This window comes from Rutilus rutilus (assembly GCF_951802725.1).
Source record: "Rutilus rutilus genome assembly, chromosome: 22".
NCBI classification, from domain to species: domain Eukaryota; kingdom Metazoa; phylum Chordata; class Actinopteri; order Cypriniformes; family Leuciscidae; genus Rutilus; species Rutilus rutilus.
Genome location: NC_140227.1, coordinates 1,768,905 through 1,790,828, shown reverse-complemented (window position 1 = coordinate 1,790,828; position 21,924 = coordinate 1,768,905). Strand labels below are relative to the sequence as shown.

At 39.8% G+C, this 21,924-nt stretch overlaps 1 protein-coding gene across 1 annotated transcript in view; it reads left to right on the top strand.

The window, feature by feature from the left end:
* The window catches only part of iars1 (isoleucyl-tRNA synthetase 1), a 100,679-nt gene that overhangs the window by 68,599 nt on the left and 10,156 nt on the right, over positions 1 to 21,924 (top strand). Inside the window, exons 24-29 of the mRNA XM_084394935.1 lie at positions 315 to 417; positions 3,071 to 3,154; positions 14,023 to 14,197; positions 16,744 to 16,856; positions 18,293 to 18,388; positions 21,357 to 21,533. Of these exons, the coding sequence (XP_084251061.1) occupies positions 315 to 417; positions 3,071 to 3,154; positions 14,023 to 14,197; positions 16,744 to 16,856; positions 18,293 to 18,388; positions 21,357 to 21,533 (748 nt within the window). The remainder of the gene's footprint in view (positions 1 to 314; positions 418 to 3,070; positions 3,155 to 14,022; positions 14,198 to 16,743; positions 16,857 to 18,292; positions 18,389 to 21,356; positions 21,534 to 21,924) is intronic.

The following is a 21,924-nucleotide window of genomic DNA, read 5'->3' as shown; positions in this document are numbered from 1 at the left end:
GGGCTTTTGCATCTGAACTCTTCGTATATTATTCAATATGTTGTATTTTGGATACCTTGTATCTGTAATTTGAGTTTAAAAACACTAAAGATATTGTTTGATGAGTGCGATCTATGATTGTAATCCTTGAAAACCCAAAAAGTAGTGCTTGAAAAGTCCCGGAATTTCACTTTAAAATATCTGTAAAATCCACATCATGACGCATGTGTTTCAGTCACTGGTTGTTTGGACGGATCTCCGCTGTCAGTTCTGTGATTGTTCGAGCTCTTCCACAGCTGAGTGTGTGTGTGTGTGTGTGTGTGTGTGTTTGGCAGGGAGTCTCTGATTGACAAGCGCATTGAGAACGCGGTGTCCCAGATGCAGTCGGTCATCGAGCTGGGCCGTGTGATCCGAGACCGCAAGACTCTTCCCGTCAAGGTGAGAGACGTTCATTATTACCGTGATGAACCCTCAGAGAGTGTGTGTGAGTGTGTGCAACGGATCACAAAACTCACGGTTCGGATCATTTATGGTTTTTGAGCCACGGATCGGATCATTGCTCGGATCAGCAAAAGAAATGAGATATATATATACAGTCAAACCAAAATCTATTCAGACACCCTCAACATTTCTCACATTATCTCAGTTTATTCGCTATAGTTTAGAAAATGGTACTAAAATATGAGCAGAACTCAGTGGATATTTGACTGGTTTTCTCCGTCCTTCTGTTAGACTGTCTCACACATGAATTATGTTGAATATCTGTCAGCTGTTAAATTTAACTACACAATTAGATAATACCAGTTTAGCTCAACCAATCACCAAGCAATGCTTCATTTTGTTCAGTCTGTGTGTGTAAAAAGAGCATTAGCAATTAAAGACAAAACACTTCAGCAAAACATGATCAGCTCAAAGTGTCTGAATCATTTTTGGTCTCAAATGTTTATTAATGTCACTGTATGAAGATTTCATGTGTATAATATCTCACAGTTTACTGTATTCTGCTCTCCTCACTTACATAATGAACTATAGTGTCCTGATCACACTAGTAAAGAAATATCAAAAATGATATCTGGTGTCTGAATCATGTTTGGTTTGACTGTATATATACCGATGCGGGCAGACAGAAGACATTACGAGCAGAGATGAATACTGAATAACAAAGTTACAAAGTCTAACAGTAGTATTCAGGTACAGAAATGAATAATTAAGCCTAAATGTAAAATAACACTATTTGTTCACTGTAGAAACTAAATATAGTTTAATCTTTGTTAAAGCTGTATTTTGTTGTTTTATTAAAGGGATGGTTCGGAGTAAAATCAGCCTAGGGTCCTTTGCACCATGACCTCGAGCCAAACACCCCCCAGAAGCCTTTTCCCCTTGGTTGAACATTATTAAAGTTAGAGCTTATTTATAGATATCAGCCGATGGTTTAGTGCAGGCGCTAATGGATCCAATGATGTATCTGGTAAATGACCCCACTAATAATGCCCAGAATGGTACCAAACTTCTACAGTAGTACAAATAGGTTCTGTACTCATAAAACGAGGCATTGGAAAGTTTGTAAGTACATCAGACCATAACACTTGCCTGATGGCTAATGCTACCGCTAACGTGGACACCGACATCACTTCAGGGATTTGGGAAAAGCACGTAAAAGTCCTGCAGAAAGCGATGCTTAAGGATGTAGTGTAACGACGAATTATTATTTTTTTTACGTTTTTGATAACTTAGTGTTAACTAATAATTGTTATAAACTGGTACTACCAACAAAATATTAGTGCATTCCTGGAACTGGGCGTCGTTACACTACATCCTTATGATCGCTTTCTGCAGGACTTTTACGTGCTTTTACCAAATCACTGAAGTGACGTCGGTGTCCACGTTAGCGGTAGCATTAGCCGCCAGGCAAGTGTTATTTAAATAAACTCCTGATGTACTTACAAACTTCCCAATGCCTCGTTTTATGAGTACAGAACCTATTTGTACTACTGTAGAAGTGTGGTGCCATTCTGGGCATTATTAGTGGGGCAATTTACGGGATACATCATTGGATCCATTAGCGCCTGCACTAAACCATCCGGCTGATATCTCTAAATAAGCTCTAACTTTAATAATGTTCAACCAAGGGGAAAAGGCTTCTGGGGGTGTTTGGCTCGAGGTCATGGTGCAAAGGACCCTAGGCTGATTTTACTCCGAACCATCCCTTTAATAAAACAACAAAATTTTACTCCGAATAATCTCTTTAACATAATTGACACAGACAACAGTAGGAATATTATTTTTTGGCACACGCACACTGCACGAATATACAGAGTTTCCCGCTGTTTGCGCATAATAACTATTCTCCTACATCAGTTCTTTATTTGTTTTAAACAGCAGACTTAATATTTATCCATTTCTGGTCATAATTTGGAGGCGATGAGCAAATGAACCGCTGTGCCGCTGCTTATATTGATCGTCTGTGGATGAGAGTCTGAAACACTGGTGGGACGTTGCTCCAGGTCACAGACGCAGGGAAAGGAGGATTACAGAATGACGGGACACTCGTTTATACGACAGGAAGAACAGCTCGTTCTGTCACACGGCATTACGCTATTTCTACATCACTGCACGTGCGCAGACCTTTCAGTTTCGGTTTCAGTCCGATCAAGTGTTCACATGTTCTCTCGATCGGATTAGAAAAGGAGTAAACCCCCTTTCAATCCGATCCAAATCCCAGTCGGATCGAGCTCAGTCTGATCGATTAAGGTGTTTTACATGAAGGCTTCAGTCCGATTGAGCCGCCGATCCCATTACTGACGGATTATCTGGTTGCATGTAAACGTAGCCAGTGTGTGTGTGCATCTGTGCGCACAGTTGAATGTGGAAATTGGCAAAACATAAAACATCCAAATTATAAACTTTCACTCTGTGATGGTTAAATGTATCAGGTAATCCGTGAGTCACACGCGTGCCAAGCCGTGTGGAGCTGATCCGTACGGGTCACGATCACCTGAGACCCGCTGCACCCCTGAGAGCTGAGCTGGAGCATGTTGGAGTCACTGCATGTGTGTGTGACGCGAGTGTGTGTGTGTGTGTGTGTTTTCAGTATCCGCTGAAGGAGGTGGTGGTGATCCATCAGGACGCCGAGGCTCTCGCAGACATCCAGTCCCTGCAGAAGTACATCCTGGAGGTCAGTGTGTGTGTGTGTGTGTGTGTGTGTGTGTGTGTGTGTGTGTGTGTGTGTGTCACAATTACATCCTGGAGGTCAGTGTGTGTGTGTGTGTGTGTGTGTGTCTGTGTCTCAATCACAGCAGTTATCATCATTTAGCTGCTCGCTCTTTCCCATGAACATACAATTAATGAGGACTGACCAATGATGTCTCGGTTGACTTTCATAGGAGTTTAATTATAGATATCTACAATAAACTTTCGTATTTTAAGTATAATTCAAATACTATATATAATTATTATTGTATATAATAATACATTATTATTATTATTAAAGCCTGTGTAGTCAATAATTTTCTGATCTTTGATCACCAAAATGACACATTCAAATGTTTTTTCCTTGAAAAAAAAAATCTTCATGCCTTAAAATATCTGGAATGTAACTCGACACCCTTGCCTCATTTAGTATGCGCAGTTCTATGAATATGCATATTGTTATTGGCTGATCTCATGTGAGTGACAGGTTAAAGCCCCGCCCACATCATCAGAGAAGAGAAGAGATGCTGCAAGAGGGAGTTATTCTGATTCAAGATTAACAAGAACAGGAATTTAAAACAATAATGATGAATAATCTATAATAAACACTGCAAAAAAGAAATGTGAGTTTAATAGTGACTTAAACCAAAGCACAGTTTGATCAGCTCAGCAGGGCCCTCTGCTGGTGTGGAGCCTGTTGCAAACATGTTCACCTTAGCATGTATCAACGGCTACATCACAGCGCTCTTCTGGTGTGTATGAACACACACACGTGTGCAGTGAGTGTGTGAGCAGACGCTCAACCGGTGTCCTTCATCTCCAGCCCCTGCCGCAGTGATTTATGGGTGGGCTGAGCCTCCGAGCTAAAATTAGCTCCTCTGTCTCCGTGTCTGCCACGCTCGATTGTCAAACACCCCCGTGGAGAACGCACACACTCACACACACACACACACACACACACCATTGATCCCAGCGCTAGCTTCAGTATTCACCATGACCCACTCGACTCACAAATATATTCATGAGAAAATCACCCGGATGAAAGATGATGAAACTGGACGTTTTTTTCCAAGTTGCATTTTGCTTTGCATTATTTAGCGAGAGATAATCAGTTATTTAAATGCATTCATATCCAGCAGCAACAGAGATGCGTTTTGAACCGTTCACAGACGTACAGAGACATTTTTCATATCTGTTGTTCTGAATCAGATCATAATGCTCTTAAACGGATGGATCTGTTGGTGTCACAGGGTTTAAAGTGCTTCCTTTCGGCTGGTTTAAAGCACGTCTCCGTGTGGTTCATTAGATGCCATGTTTTATTCAGATGACGTTTCTGTGACTCGCGTCCCAGATGAACATGTGAGGCACAAACTCAACCATCTGACTTGTTTTTTTTCTTCTGCTCTCGCAGCGTGAGAAACACAAACGCTGCAGTCACCTGATTTAATGAACCATCTCCCACTGCAATACAGCAAACACAGAACATGTCTCTCACTGGTGCTTTAAAACTTCAGAGCGTCGCTGTCAGGCAGAACCTTCCCAGCAAGCAATAGCCGTCATTTCTCCGTCTAGGTTAACTATAGACCCGATACAGTCCGGCTATGAGCAACACACTTCTAGACAAAATAACCTTGAATTTGTTACATGTCGTTTTTGCCAAAATAACTTGCGAGATGAGATGTGTGATATTCCATCATGAAAGCAAAGTCAACAGTGATTACAAGCTGTTTGATTTCATTTCTTTGACATGTTGTCTAATTGATGACTAGTCTATTCTCGGGCGATGGTTTAGACGTCTATTACATTTTCACTGACAGCCCAATTTTTCCTTGTTTTAGCCGGACGCCTGGGCTGTGTTTGGACGGCTATTAGACGTCTTTTAAACGCAAAATTGCCTTCTGGGTTATATATCCTTGTTTCATAAATCAGATTTTTCACATTCTCCATTGTTGCAGCTCCTCTCTTCCCAGTCTGTCAGTAACGCTCTGTCTAGTTCCTGTCTCTATGAAGCCCCTCCTTCTGAAAAGCACACTGTGCTCTGATTGGTCGGCTGGAGCAGTGTGTTGTGATTGGTTGAGCGCTGCGAGTGTGTTTGGGAAATGTCCCGCCCCTTACCATAACCGCCAGTTTAACACACTACTAACTAACTCAACCAGGCCCCGCCCCTTTATTCTGCGTATGAATTATTCAAATGAGGAAGAAACTCAAGACTACACTGGAGGCGTTTCAGGAGTTCAGAAACACTGACACTGATATAGAGAAGAACTGGAGCTTTTCATGATCAAACAGCAACAGCTAAACAAATATAGACATGTGAAAAAAGCATAAGTCCCAGACGAAAGATGATCAATCGTGGCAATTTCTGTGGTCGTGGCTCCTAAACCGTGATCCTACATCGTACAGTGAGAGACGTTGTCATGGTCATGTGACCAAAGATAGTCTGCGATAATTTTCTTGACAGTGTCATAAATTTCGTAAGATCTTCTCACAGTGTGTTTGATGCTATGACCTACTTCTACTGACTAGTCAGTGATGGACATTACTGTACTTAAAGTCCAGCTTTTAATGTTGTTTATGTGTCTATGTGGTGTTTTTAATCTGCTTTAAGACAAACCATGTGTAAGTTCATAAGTCGACACCATTGCTGAGTATTTCCTCCTTAAAACTGCAGTGAACCAAAGACAGTCTCAAAAACACGCTTTGAAATCGCTGGTGTTTCTGACGTCACAAACTTCCTTGTAACCAATCAGATCAACGTGTGATCGTCAACCAGTGGATCTCTGAGCTGAGTGAGTGAGTGGAGGCGGGGCTCATTTGCATATTCATAGAACCGCGCATACTAAATGAGGCAAGGGTGTCGCGTTACATTCAAGATATTTTAAGGCATGAAGAAGAAAAAACATTTGTCATTTTGATGAAATTATTGACTTTAAGTATAGTGAAATTTTCAAGTATCTGTACTTTATGGGAGTATTTTTATTTTGGGAAACGTTTACTTCACTATATTCCAAAACATAATATTGTACTTTTTACTCCACTGCATTTCCAAAAACATTCGTTATTTTGAACTGAAGAAATTGAAGCCACTCCGAGGCGGGATAGCGGTGTCTGAGTAATGAATGAGCTGGTTCTTTTCACTTAAATCGGTTCACAAGTTGCACTGAACCGATCCGAAAGCATCTGTTATCGAGACGACGACTCACTGATTCAGATGATCAAGAGATGAGATTAAGTCCGACTCAAAATGAGTCGAGAACGGGAGATCCTCAGAGCTTGAGTCACTAATGGCGTGAAAAGTTACTAATTCTGACTTTTAGTATTTATTATTGTAAATGAAAATCATATTTAGGTCACGATTGTCAGTTGTTTGTGGCGAGCTGTTTAAGCCCACTGTAATGCTTGAATGTGGGCATGTCCATACAGTATATGTGCATTTTTGTCTAAACAGAGAAGATTTTAGGTAAAAACTAAACATAACGTTAAAATAACGCAAATTAATGCCCATTAATTTAATTTCCCCGCTGCCGTAGCAGTTTCAAATGATATAAAACTAGTATGTTTGCAAGTGTTTATTTTAATGTTAACACATTTTTCCCAATGTGAGGTCTGTTTTTATATTGCATGTTTATATGTGTCAACACATATTCTACACACATTTTGTTTTTCCTCATTTTAGTATACTATATATTTTGTCATTTTCACTTTGCAAACTTGAATTATCAGTAGTTATCAGTGTAGGACATGTTTTGGTAATAAAATATGTTTTCTTACTTCCAGAGCAATACATAAGGGTTAAGTGTCTGCATAATCTTCCTTATTGCTGGCTACTTGACAATTATATACCTATAATTGCAAAATATATAAATGTATATCAATTTATTTATATATTATTCTAAGTATGTAAAATTGCACAATAAATAAACATTCATCAATCAGTACGTTTTACATGTAATACTTAAGTGCATTAAAAAAATGTGTACTTTTACTCAAATAAAATAGAAAAGCACCGATATGAAAATTTTGGCTGATACCGATAACAAAAATTATTTTATATTTGAAAGCCGATAATCAATATATTGGCTGATAAATCTAAATTAATTTTTTTTTTTTTTTTTGAGAAACTGATTACAAAAACAAACGTCTCACCATTAAAATGCATGTCCCAAACACAAAATGATGTTCTCATTATAATTTTATGTAGCCGATATGACAGACTTGTGCTGCACTTTACTGTATTTTCCTTCTTTAAGTGATTTAATCATATTTCAAGCAGTTCAAAACCATCATGTTGAACAGTGCGCATCTGTAGCGTCTCAGCTGAAGGAAATAATACATTATTTATCGGCTTTAATATATAGGGCAACTTTTCTTTTCGGGCCGATAACAACAACATTAAAAATGAACATATATAGGCCACCATATCGGGATCGGCCGAGATACTGTGCATGCCTACTAATAATGGAGTAATATTTGATGAGGATATCTGTACTTTTACTGAAGTTCTCAATTCATGTACTTCATCCACCACTGTGACTAGCCAATAAAAATGCAACATGAAATGACGTATTGATCAACGTGACATGCCGCTATAACTTAAAACTACTTCAAGCTTAATTTGTAAAACTGGCCTCTTTTCCCTAGCCATGATCGCATCCATAGTCTCCTCTTTCGCTTCCTCCTCTTCTTTCATCACACATAAAAACCACAATTGCCAAAGTGCGATTCATCTTGCTATATTTGTTTACCACTAGCACATGCTGATGACGTTTTATTCTTCTATATTAGTCAGGGTCCCCGCGGATCCTTAAAAATTCTTAAAAGGTCTTAAATTAGATGTTTTTAAATTTAAGGCCATAAAAAGTCTTAAAAAATACTTTTTTTTTTTAAATGTCTTATTTTTACTTATGAAAGGTCTTACATTTTAGATGACACTTTGACTTATCTAAATGCTTTCGAAATTAAAACTATCTAATTAGTGTAGGCCTACGTATTATTTTTTTTATTCTATCTTTGTGGATTTGCTTGTTCACGTGACAATTCGCGTCACTTACGGCAGCATATTAGCCTACGTCTGTCTCCTGCACGCGAAAGGAGAGAAGAAAACGAGTAAATGTCAGTTCAATTGTAAGTTAATTCTTTATGTGCTTAGGAGTGTGCGATATTGTCTATGAACTATGATGATATTGTAATCATTGTTTTAACTATATACGAGGCACTGCAAGTGCGAGCTGTTTGTCTCTCATGCTTGCTTTCACTGCGTGATGTGTCAGTGCAGTTATAGATGTCCCCAAATTAGCTTTTGTCTTATATTTATATTTATATCATATTATGTTGTTAGAATATCACATGAGCAAGAGTGCCGTTTTCCTGTGCACAATTGCAAATGTGCTATTTATTTTATACAACAGTTAAATTAACAACAAAGTTAACATTGTAAGTTACTTTTTGGACACAATATTGTCAATTTTCACTTTATATCGCCGACGAGAATTTCATAATGAAGCCGTGGTCCAACAGACAGCGATGATTTATTTTTTTTTATTTTTTTTACTGAAATCCGCGTTTTGAACGAATCATTTTAACGATTCAATGAACAATCACTTGTTTTTCTGAATGAATCAGCCGTTTGATCAAATCGGTTGACTCCAACAACTCGCTTATTAAGACAGTGAGTTGCCGCCACCTACTGGTGGTTTTAGTTTCATATTTAAAGTATCCTTTAATTAAAACGTTAAAATTATAAATCATTTCATATTTAAATATTGAATAGCTTTATTTATGCAATTGTAAATGAAGTGTAAATTATAGGCTAATGCCAGTTTTGATGCCGCTTCTGTGTCACCTCTGCACTGCAAGGATGGAATTTAATGTAATGATTTATTTTGACATTGGTACTGTGTTATTCTAATATAATTTAATTTGAATGTTAGAATTTGTCATAAAAGGTGATGCATACCTCTAAATACGTTTAGAAACAATGTCCATATATAGGTGAAAATGCCCCTGGAAATCAATTTAAGGTGGCAAATATTGCCCCTTAATAAAAATGTTAATTTCGGTCACTACTGTGAACTGACCACTGCATAGAATATAAAAAATATGAATATCTTCGTGAGTCTGCTGTCAACAACAGGCCTAAACCAGCCAGGATACCAGTACAAAAACACAATCAGTAAAATATCATCTAATTATTATCAACAAAACGTTGAAAATATCTAGACATATTTTTGTCAATATTGCGCACTCCTAATGTACGGTATTAATTTTGATTTCTTCAGGTCTTAAAAAGGTCTTAAAAAGCCTTAAATTTGACTTTAAAAATTGTGCAGATACCCTGTTAGTGTCGTAGCCTATGATTCAATGGGTGTTATTATCGTACAGTCTACAGACATGTTGTGCCCAAGTTTATTAGATCCTTGATGTCATACAGTGTGATTTGTAATGAACTTATAGGATTAATAAACTTAGACATTCTGGAGCAGGCATTAACCAATGAAAACTAGTAAAATGAGCTTGTGAATGAACTTCGTAACTTCATTGGCTTCTCAAACTGTCAGTCAAACCTCATAACTCCGCCCCGCCTCTCATGAAGTGCCACACAAATTCTGGACAAATTCTGAAATTCGTCTCTGCTTGTTTGCAATGCAATTGTAAATAAAAAACTGGCTCTTTTAATTCGTACAGAATTTTCTTTATCTTTCTAGAACTTCTTATTTTATAACATGAGATTTTCCCCAACAACAGAAAAAAGAGAGCTACAATAAACTATATAAGTTGTAAGTTGATGAAAATGTAATGCGATGCACTTCTAATGCACTTTCAAAATAAAATCGATAGCATTCATAATCTTTTCCCATCCATAATCTCTCCTGTCTCCACACACGACTTCCCCACTGCTTTTACACCTGGTACTCTCACTGAAACCCCTGCTTATATCTCTGAGCTAATCAACAAAGCAAACGCATCTTCCTGTCATCTTGATCCCGCTCCTACTGCTTTACTTAAAAAATGTGCACTTGTTATCTCACTGCCGATTTCACTTCTCATCTCCCAACTACTAAGTACTGGTGCTGTTCCTCTGGAGTTAGAAACTGCTGCCGTCACTCCTGTCCTACAGAAACCTGGCCTCGACCCCTCTGACATGGCCAACTACAGACCAATCTCAAATCTGCCATTTCTTTCGAAACTGCTTGAGAAAGTGGTCACTGCTTAACTTCAAACACATTTGTCATCTAACAACCACTATGAATGTTTTCAATCCGGTTTCCGCACCCTCCACAGCACTTCTTAGGGTTGTCAATGATCTCCTTATGGCCACTGACTCCGGCTCCACCAGTATTCTAATTCTTCTAGATATTTCCTCTGCATTCGACACAATCTCTCACAGTATTCTCATCTCATGACTCTCTGCTCTTGGTTTTTCTGGAACTGCCCTATCCTGGTTCACCTCCTACCTGTCAGGTCACCAGTATTACATCTCCATCCGCCAGGCTAAGTCCACTACTGCCTCTGTCCCACACGGTGTTCCCCAGGGTTCTGTCCTTGGGCCTCTTCTCTTCATCATCTACATGCTCTCATTAGGTAACATCATCCGTCATCATGGCTTTAACTTCCATTGCTATGCAGATGACACCCAACTACACATACATTCTCAACGCAATGCTCCTTTCCCTACTTATTCCATATCAGCTTTGATGATATAAATGCTTGGATGACGGAGTTTTGTCAAAAACCTTGGTATAATCTTTGACTCCTCTCTTTCCTTCCTTCCTCACATCTCCTCGCTCACTAAGTCTGCCTTCTTTCACCTTCGTAATATTACGCGCTTGCGTCCATTTCTGAATATCAGTGATGCTGAGACCCTAGTTCACGCTTTCATCAGTTCACGGCTTGACTACTGCAATTCTCTTTTATATGGCTTACCCAATTCATCAATAAATACGATCCAATATATCCAGAACTCCACAGCTAGGGTCCTCACTTACACAAAGAAATCTTCCCACATTACTCCGATTTTATGCAGACTTCATTGGCCACCCGTTCGCTTTCGTATTCAATACAAGATACTCCTTATCACATTCAAAGCACTCCATGGTCTTGCCCTCAACTATATTTCTGATCTCATCCATACCAACTGCCCAGTTCGCACACTTAGATCTTCCGATACCGGTCTGTTGACGATCCGTAGGCACAAATTATCATCGTTTGGTGGAAGGGCTTTTTGTACCATTGCCCCAACTCTTTGAAATTCTATTCCCCAACACATTCGCGACCTTTCATCATTTTATGTATATGTATCTCTATCTATTATGTTATCCATCTCAGTTTATTTTGTATCGTTTCTATGTCACGTTTCTATGTTATGTTTATTTGTACTTTATTGTAAAGCGACCTTGAGTTTTCTGAAAGGTGCTATATGAAATAAACATTATTATTATTATTATTATTATTATTATTATTATTATTATTAATGCCATGTATGACACGAAATGTCTGTGATTCACTGGTCAAAAACCACCCTTTGAGCTTGATTTCGGTAAAATGTTAATAATATAATGACACATGCAAGTGTCTGATCAGTGGTAGTGTAAAGCTAGCCTGGTTCTACCAGACTCTTGTACATTTCATTTGTACAGAGAGTCTGGCCTCTCTCCATTGACAAGCGTTAACTTCCTTGTAGGTGGGTACTCTGTTGAAGTTTAAAACTATTGGATCTGCCCAAGTCACTCTGGATCTGCCATAACCAATCGCTAACGTATGGTCGTGACGAACCCCGTGGGGAGGAGGGCCACAACATCATGGCCACTAACAAAACTCAGCAAAGATTGTTCTTGCTTTGGCTTTAACTTCTGGATATTCGGCATTGTTGCCACAACGGACCGAATGGCTTCGCTCGCATCTTTCTCCGCTGCCATTACTGAACTACAACTCAAACTAACGCACGACATCAACGTCATCGTTCTCAGCCACTCCCTCTGTTCGCTGATTGGACCGCCAAAAAAATGATCGGAGAAAACCAAAGAATACACCACAATCCCAGACGTAGTACTGAAGAAAAATAAAATTGAGCGGAAGTACGCAGGAGGGCGGAGCCAGGCTAGTGTAAAGCCACAATATCAACAATACAGTTCTGTCAGGTCCATTAAGTCAAGAACATACATGTGAATCTTTTATTGAATAAATTGCAATTCAAGTTGATAATTCTGAATTAAATTTGGCGGTATGGCTCTGTTCAGGGAGTCCTCTGACCTTTCATGAGCACCATGGAATAGCAGAGAGTCAGAGGACAGCAGCAGCATTAGGGAACGCTCACACAGTTTAGGACTGGGAGAGCTGACTATTCCCCCCAAACAAACCACACCTGGCAATCTTCTTGTGATAAAAAAGAGGATGGAATTTAGACAATTAAAATGCTTAGGAATCTATGAATAAATTACGAATTAGTTAGCAATATCCAAAGTCGCTTTGGACAAAAGCGTCCGCTAAATGATTAAATGTAAATGTAGCAATATGGTTAGTCTCCTGACCATTCATGAGCACCATGAATTTAGCAGAGAGTCAGGGGACATCAGCAGCATTAGGGGACGCTCACATGAATAGGACTAAGAGAGCTGAACTATTCCCCCCAAACAGACCATAACAGCAACCTCCTGTGATAAAATAAAATGAGAGGATGAAATTAAGCAGCCGATAAGCGCATCCATGGGCAATTGTCACTAAGCAGAAGAAGCACCAGTAAGGTTAAGCAGATGAGGCACAATTGTTTATTTAGGCGAACCAATCAGGGAACTGAGCTCATGGCCTTCTGAGCATCAGAATAGCCCGAACGTCAGGACGAAGGTACCATTCATGAGCAGCAGAAGACCACCGCCCCATGGTTTTAAAGCAACACTAAGGAACATTTTTTACCTTAAAATAATGTTTCCAAAATCGTATCAGTGGTTCATCAAGTCGTAACAGGGTGAAAGGCACTTCTGGATTCGCTTTGCAGCCCTTTATCTGCTATAACCACACCGGGTCGCGTTTCTGTAGTTCAAATGAGACATAAGAAACTACAAATTTGACTTGCTTTACGTCAAGCATTACAATAGTCATTATTTTGTTTTCCTTCGTTTCTGATGTCGCAATACATCATACTTTCATGAAATCATGCATCATGCTCTACCTTGTCAGTGGACATCGTTCATTTCAAGCCGGTGCTGGATAAACAGCGAGTGTGCGTGCGACAGTCGGCTGCGGGTGGTGAAATTATTTACGACAGCGGTAATGGACAATTCCGATTCCAACCTGTAGGGGGACCGAAAAGGAAAAGTTCCTTAGTGACGCTTTAAGGGTTAAAACCGGAGCGGATGCCGCCGCTGTAGTTGCTGCACCGATGCGTAGAGAATGAGCTAACGATCCTACAGAATTGGCAGAGAAGCTAGGTGAGAAGCAAACCAGGCTCTAGACATTGGTTTCCCCGCCTGCGTGACAAACAGCGGCTCCTGCGGACCAGCACTAGGACGGCACCCTGCAGAGAAGCTAGCATCAAGCAGTTAGGAGCGAACTGAATCTGCTTAAAAAGAGCGCCCTGTTTTTAGCGTAGCCATTAGCAGCGAGGGGAGTTGAACAGCTGATGCGCTGATGCAAAACAGCTGATGCATCTCAGCTGATGAGACCGTGTTATCGTTAGCAGCGTCAATTTGTTTTCAATTTCCTGAAAAGTAGCGGTTTTGGACATACGAGGTTTCTGCCTGACGACGACGAGATCTAACCCTTGCACTTTGATTAAATGTAATTTTTTTTTGCAGTTAAATTACATCTTGTTGTAAAACGTGTCAATCTCACAGCAGCATGACATTGTGTTTTCTTCAGGAGTTGAACGTTCGCCAGCTCACGCTGTCGTCCGACAAGGACAGATACGGCATTCGTCTGAGAGCTGAACCCGATCACATGGTTCTGGGCAAACGACTGAAGGGAGCGTTTAAATCTGTGACTGCATCCATCAAAGACCTGAAGAGTGAAGAGCTGGAGGCCTTCCAGAGGACAGGTACCGCTTACTGTCAATCACTCACTCACTCACTCACTAATTCACTCACTGTCATTCACACTCACTCACACACTTACTCACTCACTCACTCACTCACTGTCACTCACACTCACTCACACACTTACTCACTAAGTCACTCACTCACTCACTCACTCACTCACTCACTCACTCACTCACTCACTCACTCACTCATTCACTCACACACACTCACTCACACACACACACTCACTCACTCACAAAGTCACTCACTCACTCACAAAGTCACTCACAAAGTCACTCACAAAGTCACTCACTCACACGCTCATACACGCACACACTCACTCACTCTCTCTCTCTCACTCACTCACTCACTCACACACTTTTTTAATTAAATATACATGCTTTGCAATAAACTAAAAACAAATATTAAACTAAAAAAGTTTATTTATTTTACTTAAATATATGATTTTCAATAAACTATAAATTCAATTAAACCATTTTAAACAGAAAACATGGAATTTGGAAACAATAAAATGGTATTTGATAAAAGAAATATAATTTTTGTTCAACTTTTAATAAATTGTTGTTCAGTTGAATGAGTTTATTTCTTTCAATTAATTAGACAATACATTAGTTACTAAGATTAAAATTTAATTCAACCATTAAAATGGAAAAATAAAAGAATTTGGGAGAAAAACTACTATAATGACAAGTAAGATGAACGTGTTCTTAAAATGTGGTGCAAAATAAATTCTCAGTGCACCAAAAACATCCTATTTATTGAAAATGATAAATGTCCATGAACCACATGAGCATCAACAGCAGAAGTGGTTTTGATGGTGTAAAGAACGGCGTTGAGCTCTCTGTTCTCGAGAGGCTGATCTCTGGCTCTGATGTGGCACTGGTTACTGTACCTGTTGGAGAAAAGCTAAACCAGCCGTGCAAATCTCACATTAGAGTGCGAAGATCTGATAGTCGTGTTCAACGCTCCCCTTTCTGAAGCATTTTCATGCCTTTTATATGAAACACTGCCGCTGGAATGAGCGCTCCGCTCCGTGTTTCATATAAAAGGCTGGATAAGACTGTGAAATCGTGATGAAGTAGATGAGATGTGAACAGTTATTATTACAACAGAAACATATTCATGCAGAAATTTCCCCTTTAAAAAAAAACAAAAAACATATTGTCACTAGGGCTGTCACTTTACATTCGAAAAACGATTGCACAATCGATCGGACCAACCATAGACTGTAAAAAAATATGGACGACGCCCCTTCGCTCTCTTCCATTGGTGAGAAGTGAAGCCGCCAGTGTCCCAATATGGCGCTGACATCTTGGGGCTTGAGTCTACGCAGTAGCGATCTCGGGACCAGACCTGCGCAGTAAGTGAGCAGGAAGTAAAGCCGTGAAATCAAGGCCCCGCCCTCACTCTCGGTGTGAAATAATTAATAATAGAAATTTAGATATTCAATTTAAAGCTCCAATCTCCTCAGACCTCCGAAGATCCCGAAAAAAAGTCTGTTGGTGCTTCAGTGACTACTTCGCTCAGAGAACCTGTCAATCACAGCTGTCGATCATGACGTCACACCACCGTTTTTATAGCATCGCGTAACTAACTAAAAACAAACTTATTTTAAAACAAACACTTGAATTTACATCAGCGTGATAAAAACTACAGGAAATGACAGAAACCACCTTCGGAAAAAAGATATTTGAAGTGTAATTAAATTGTTTTAGTTGGTCTCAAGTCCCGTTGAATAACACGGGGAGGCGGGGCTTATGACCTATACTAGGACCAGCCACCGGGGGGGCGATCGAGACGCTTTGGCTTCACTTTTCAGGGCTTGTGCGGCACACTTGGGGCCGACCAACACAAGTTTCGAAAACAAAAATAGGGAATCGATTTTAACGGTCTTCTCTCAGAGCGCGTCCAGCTCGTCACGATACGCCCGCGTCACACAGCGACTGCAGGCTCTGACACACACACATAACAGCAGATTATACTTCTGCATAATGTGTCTCTTTTTACTACAAAAATGTGAATTCTGCCGGTATTCAGACAGTCTAATGCATGCAGACACAGATTCGGGCTACAATCTCCTACGTAGGTGAAAATTGTTTGACATTTCTAATCATAAACTCAGCCATGTTGAAGCCTGCAGTGATGTTTCTCACTGATGTTAAGGCAGTCCACTCTTGTTTATTGTTTTTCGAGAATGTTGCACTCCTGTTTGTCATTGTGCACGAAACTTCACGCCAATAAATCATCAGGAATATTGCAGACTTGTGCGCGTCTCAAGCGCCCTCTTTACGTTTGTCCTAATGCCTGTTAGTTGTCCGTGGATTTGCCCATATTTGGCGTTGAAAATGGTAACGTCTTTAGACGTGGAAAATCGATTTTACAATCGATTCAATGAACACTTGCGTCTCAAAAATCGAACAGGATTTTTTCACAAAAGTGACAGCCCTAATTGTCACTATCCACGATACACATTGTTGCATTTTTGTATTGCGATATATTGTGAGCTGATGTATTGTTACACCCCAGTGTCTGTTCCTCTGTGCAGGATCTATCGTTGTGGACGGTCATGAACTGCGTGAGGAAGATCTGCGTCTGATGTACAGCTTCGATCAGACCTCAGGAACTCCGGCTCAGTACGAGGCCCATTCAGACGCGCAGGTGCTCACTCTGCTTTCAGTTTTATATAGCACAGTTAGTTCACCCAAAAATGAAAATTCTGTCAGTAATTACCCGTAAGACTTTCATTCATCTTCAGGACGCGTGTGATGCGTGTGATGCTGGCCAATAGTGAGCCTCCGTTCTGACGTACAACCCAGAAGCGCTGCTCTTACACTACGTCAACTCACTCACAGAAACACAGAAGTAAATGAAGAGTTGAATAAAGTCGTTATTTTTGTGTGTTTTTTGCGCACAGAAAGTATTCTCATCGCTTGATAAACTTAAGGTTGAGCCGCTGTAGTCACTTGGACTATTTTAAACATTGTCTTTACTCACTTTCTGGGCCGGCAAGTTTCAATAACAGAGAAGCCTATGGAGGAGTGAGACAGCTCTCAGATTTAATCAGAAATATCTTAGTTTGTGTTCTGAAGATGAACGAGAGTCTTACGGGGTTGAACAACATGAGGGAGAGTAATTACTGACAGAACTTTCATTTTTGGGTGAACTAACCCTTTAACACCCAGTCATGCTTGAAAAATAAAATAAAATACCGTCATATACCGTGAAACCGGTATAATTTTGAAAAATACTGTGATATAAAATTTTGGTCATACCGCCCAGCACTACTTATTAAGGCTTTGACTTTTGCCCAAAAATCATAGTCGAAGTTCGTTTGTTTATTAATATTAATATTCAAATATATTCGAATATTTATTAATAATATTTTGACTATTAAAATGCCTTCAGTAAGACCTATATTGGTATCAAACTTAAGTTGTATATGTTCTGTCCACCAGAGGGCAGTGTATCAGTCAATGTCAATAGGCAGGCAATGATGTTATCAGAAGAAAAACATTTTTATTTTTTTTTAATAAAAAAATGGACTTTGTCCTTACTCGTGATTTTTCCCTGTTTCTTTGGGAACCCACAGTAGCGCCACACGTTGCTTTTCAAATTGTCAGGAGTGTAGATTTCGAACTCCTCGTCAGGTGTGGTTGTTGTAGGCGTTGGCACAGCCATTGTTTTGGTATACAAAATAGGCGCTAACCAGGAGCCCAGGTGACCAATAATAGCCTTGCTAATGAGCTCGCGATTCACAACTTCACCAGGCGTGAAAAAGCCTCAGAATCTGAATTGAAAACAACGTTTACAAAAAATAATGCCCATAACAGGTTCGAATATTAAAGGCTGCCTAATATTCGTTCGAATATCATAATTTTTTAAAATATTCTAATTATATTCGAATAACGAAGTTCGGAGTCAAAGCCCTACTACTTATACATAATTCTATACCGTACAGCCGTTTCAATGAGCTTAGAGGCGGCGTAACAGTCATGTTTTTCTGTCAGACTTGATCATCTTACAGAACAATCTGTACTCGCTCATCTCAGTCGACTCGCTCCTGTCCTGAAGTGATCAGATGTTTGTCTTCACAGGCGCTGGTTCTGCTCGACGTCACGCCGGATCAGTCCATGATGGATGAAGGAGTGGCCCGTGAGGTCATCAACCGCATCCAGAAGCTGCGCAAGAAGGTGAGGACCTGAGGTCAAGCGTTTCTGAATTATGGGTCTTTTGTGGCTGTTCAGTCACATTCGATCACATGAGCGTTTACACTAGGATAGCATCCGGTCGAATGCGTTCTCGACGACCTCTGGAAGTGGCTGGAAGTGGACGAGCTCAAAACATTTACATCTGTGTTTAGCGCCGACTCTTGTAATGCGATCGACCAAAATGCTTCCTAACACCGGCTGTAATCTGGGCCAAAGATTTGAGCGGCCCGACTCGAAATTCTCGTCCGAAATTTTCGCACGTTAAATTTTTTTTATAACCTCACGTTGTGTGTCAATCACGTTTACACACTGCCTCCGAAACGTCCGTCCGGCATAAAACAATTCGAATCTGGTTAAATTTTCTGCAGTTTTCGCATCCGTAGCAAGCATTTGCAGAGGTGTTTTGACAATTCAGAGCCACTGTACGAGCGAACGGCAAAACCCAGACCTGTTCATGGAAATCGGTGGTCTTCTTTTTAATATGTGGCTCCAGTGTCGCTAGCAGAGCATCAAACTGAGCCGCCGATATCCTGAAGTCAACTTTGAACTCTCCTTCCTCTCTACGCAATCTCAGGATTGGATGGACCCAATATTTCCTCTTCTTTTCTTTTTAAGAAGAAAGTGGACAACAGAATCATCCTCACTTCTTGAAGACTCCATTTTGTATTGTTAATATAAGCATCGGATTCAATGTCCGAGGTTTCTGTGCGTGGCCAATCTTTAGGATGACGAATGCGAAGAAACGCATACGAAAGTGTCCAAGACCTTGACTCAGCCAAGGGTTTGTGTTTCTGGTGGGACTAATTTTAAAACCCATGTGTTGATTTTTGCAGCTCTGTTCTCACTGGTTTCCTCCAGAGGAGCGTTAAGGCAAGTAGATATTTTGGTGAAGGTTGAAGTCTTATTTCTGTTTGTGTGTTTCCACACCTCTGACGTCTCCTCCCGTCATGTGTTTCTCTCTCTCTCTCTCTCTCTCTCTCTCTCTTATCTCTCTCTCTCTCTCGCTCTCTCTCTTCTCTCTCTCTCTCTCTCTCTCTCTTCTCTCTCTCTCTCTCTCTCTCTCTCTCTCTCTCTCTCTCTCTCTCTCTCTCTCTATCAATTCAATTCAATTCAAGAAAGCTTTATTGGCATGAAACAATTTTTGTATTGCCAAAGCATCAAAACAACATAGAAATTGATTTAGAACATTTAGTACACAAAATTATAATAATAGTTAAAATTAAATAAAAAAGATAATATTATATATATATTATCTTGGCTAGATATTGCAAAAATAATAATACTGATAACATAAAACAATAATAATAGAGTAAAACAAAGATTAATAAATAAAATAAAATAAAAGGATTATAATGCAGAAATCATGTATTATAAAAAAAAACTAAAATAACAAACACTGAACTTGTAATTGAACATTATATACATGTTGTGTAGGTGTGATGGGGTGTGTTAGGCTGTGAGTGTGTGTGTGTTTATTGGACCGTTTGCTGCTCTGGTCTCTCTCTCTCTCTCTCCTCTCTCTCTCTCCCTCTCTCTCTCTCTCCTCTCTCTCTCTCTCTCTCCTCTCTCTCTCTCCTCTCTCTCTCTCTCCCTCCCTCTCTCTCTCTCTCTCCCTCTCTTCTCTCTCTCTCTCTCTCTCTCTCCTCTCTCTCTCTTTCTCTCTCTCTCTCTCTCTCTCTCTCTCTCTCTCTCTCTCTCTTCTCTCTTCGGGGTCAAGCTCACTTGTTTTTTCCAGACTCATGAGAGATGCTATTTGGACAATCTTTCCACCCCAGAGTTGTGCATGCGTTTAGCAATTGTTCGGTCTTAATAAAGCTTAAAGACAAACAGTGCCTTTGAAGTTGTGTGGAAATCAGTAAAGTAAGACAGATTTCCTTTCTCACCCCCCCTTGTCCTCCTTTTTTTCTTAATAAACAAGCGTTTTTTTCCATGTGAGGGGAAGGGCTCGTGGACGCCCGCCAGGACCGAATTCCTCTCTTATTGAAAGTCTGAAAAAAAATCGGAGGGAATTTTCCATGGGAGGGAATTAATTTTTCAGCGTTTGCTGAGATGAGAGTTGGTAAACCAGGGAGGGTTCATGGAAAAGCAGAAGCTGTTGTGTTTTTTTTTTTTTTCTCGTTGTTCAAAAGGTACCGAATGCCCAAGGCCATATTTTCCACAACAAGCCCGTTTGTTTTCTCGTAGCGTCTGCTTTGGGAAAATGATTAGCACTTGCTGGCATTTCCCAGTACACTACACGTCTTTGAAATGAAGGCAGATTAAATGAGCTTTTCGTCATCACTGAGAAACTCCAGAGTAATTAATGTTCACTGAAAGGAGGTGCTGATCTTTTCAGAAACATTTTAACTAAATAATGTATAATATTGAGCATCATTCCTAGGGGTGTAACAATATATCGTGTCATTTATATATCGCAGTGCAAAACTGCAACAGTACGTATCGTGGATAGTGACGATATGTGTATAGATCACCCAAAATACAATTTCTGTGTATTCAAGTTTAGTGTCAGTACTACATTAAACTACTATATAATGTTGAATATAATGTATAATAATGCAGTGGGGGAATATGTGTGTGTCCTGATAATGCCAGATGTCTGATGTTCCCAGTAAAAGTGTCCTACATTATTATAAATATATCTAATCAGTGACAGTGAAAGCATATTCATCTACAATAATTTTCAGAATCATGAATATTGTTATTCTGGTGTCTCTATTGTCCTGTGCTTTGGGTTTCAGCACCAAGTCTATTCATTTACACACACAATGAAAATACCAAATTTAGCATTTTAATCAACAGTTCATTTTTGTAAACCATATGTCTTGGAGTATCACAATAAAATATCATGAGTTCAGTATCGTGATATGCATCAAATCGTGACTCATTACTCATTACTGGTGACTGTACTCCTGCATATGAGGCTGTAATGTGTCCAAACTTGTCGTCTCAGGGTCATCTGGTCCCGTCGGATGAGATCACGGTGTACTACAGCAGTCAGCCGGCTGGGGAATACCTGGATCAGGTCATCCAAGCACACACGGACTTCATCTTGGCCACGACTAAAGCTCCTCTCAAGCCCTATCCGGTGGCCCAGAATGCCAGTGTGATCGTCCAGGAGAAAACTCAGGTACTGAACTCAAGAGATGTGCTCGTTCTTCTACTGATGCCCTGATACCAACATTTGATATATGCTAGGTAGGGATGCATTGATGTATCAGCCAATGATCAGTATCATCCGATTAAAGCAATTATTTTCACTATTGGCCATCGGTAGATTGTTTATGATCAGGGCCGATTATATCCTAGTAATGTGTAATATGAGAAAATACCATACAGTGCATAAAGGGTTTCTGCCTCTGTTGTTAAATATGGTCTTATATGCCTAAAGTGGAAATCAGGAACGACATTCAGCTTTTCTCCTTTAACAAATACATCAGGATGAAGGAATCACTGGAACATCTTTGTAAAAAGAACATACACACAGTTTTGCTTATATTCATATGTAAATATGAATTACT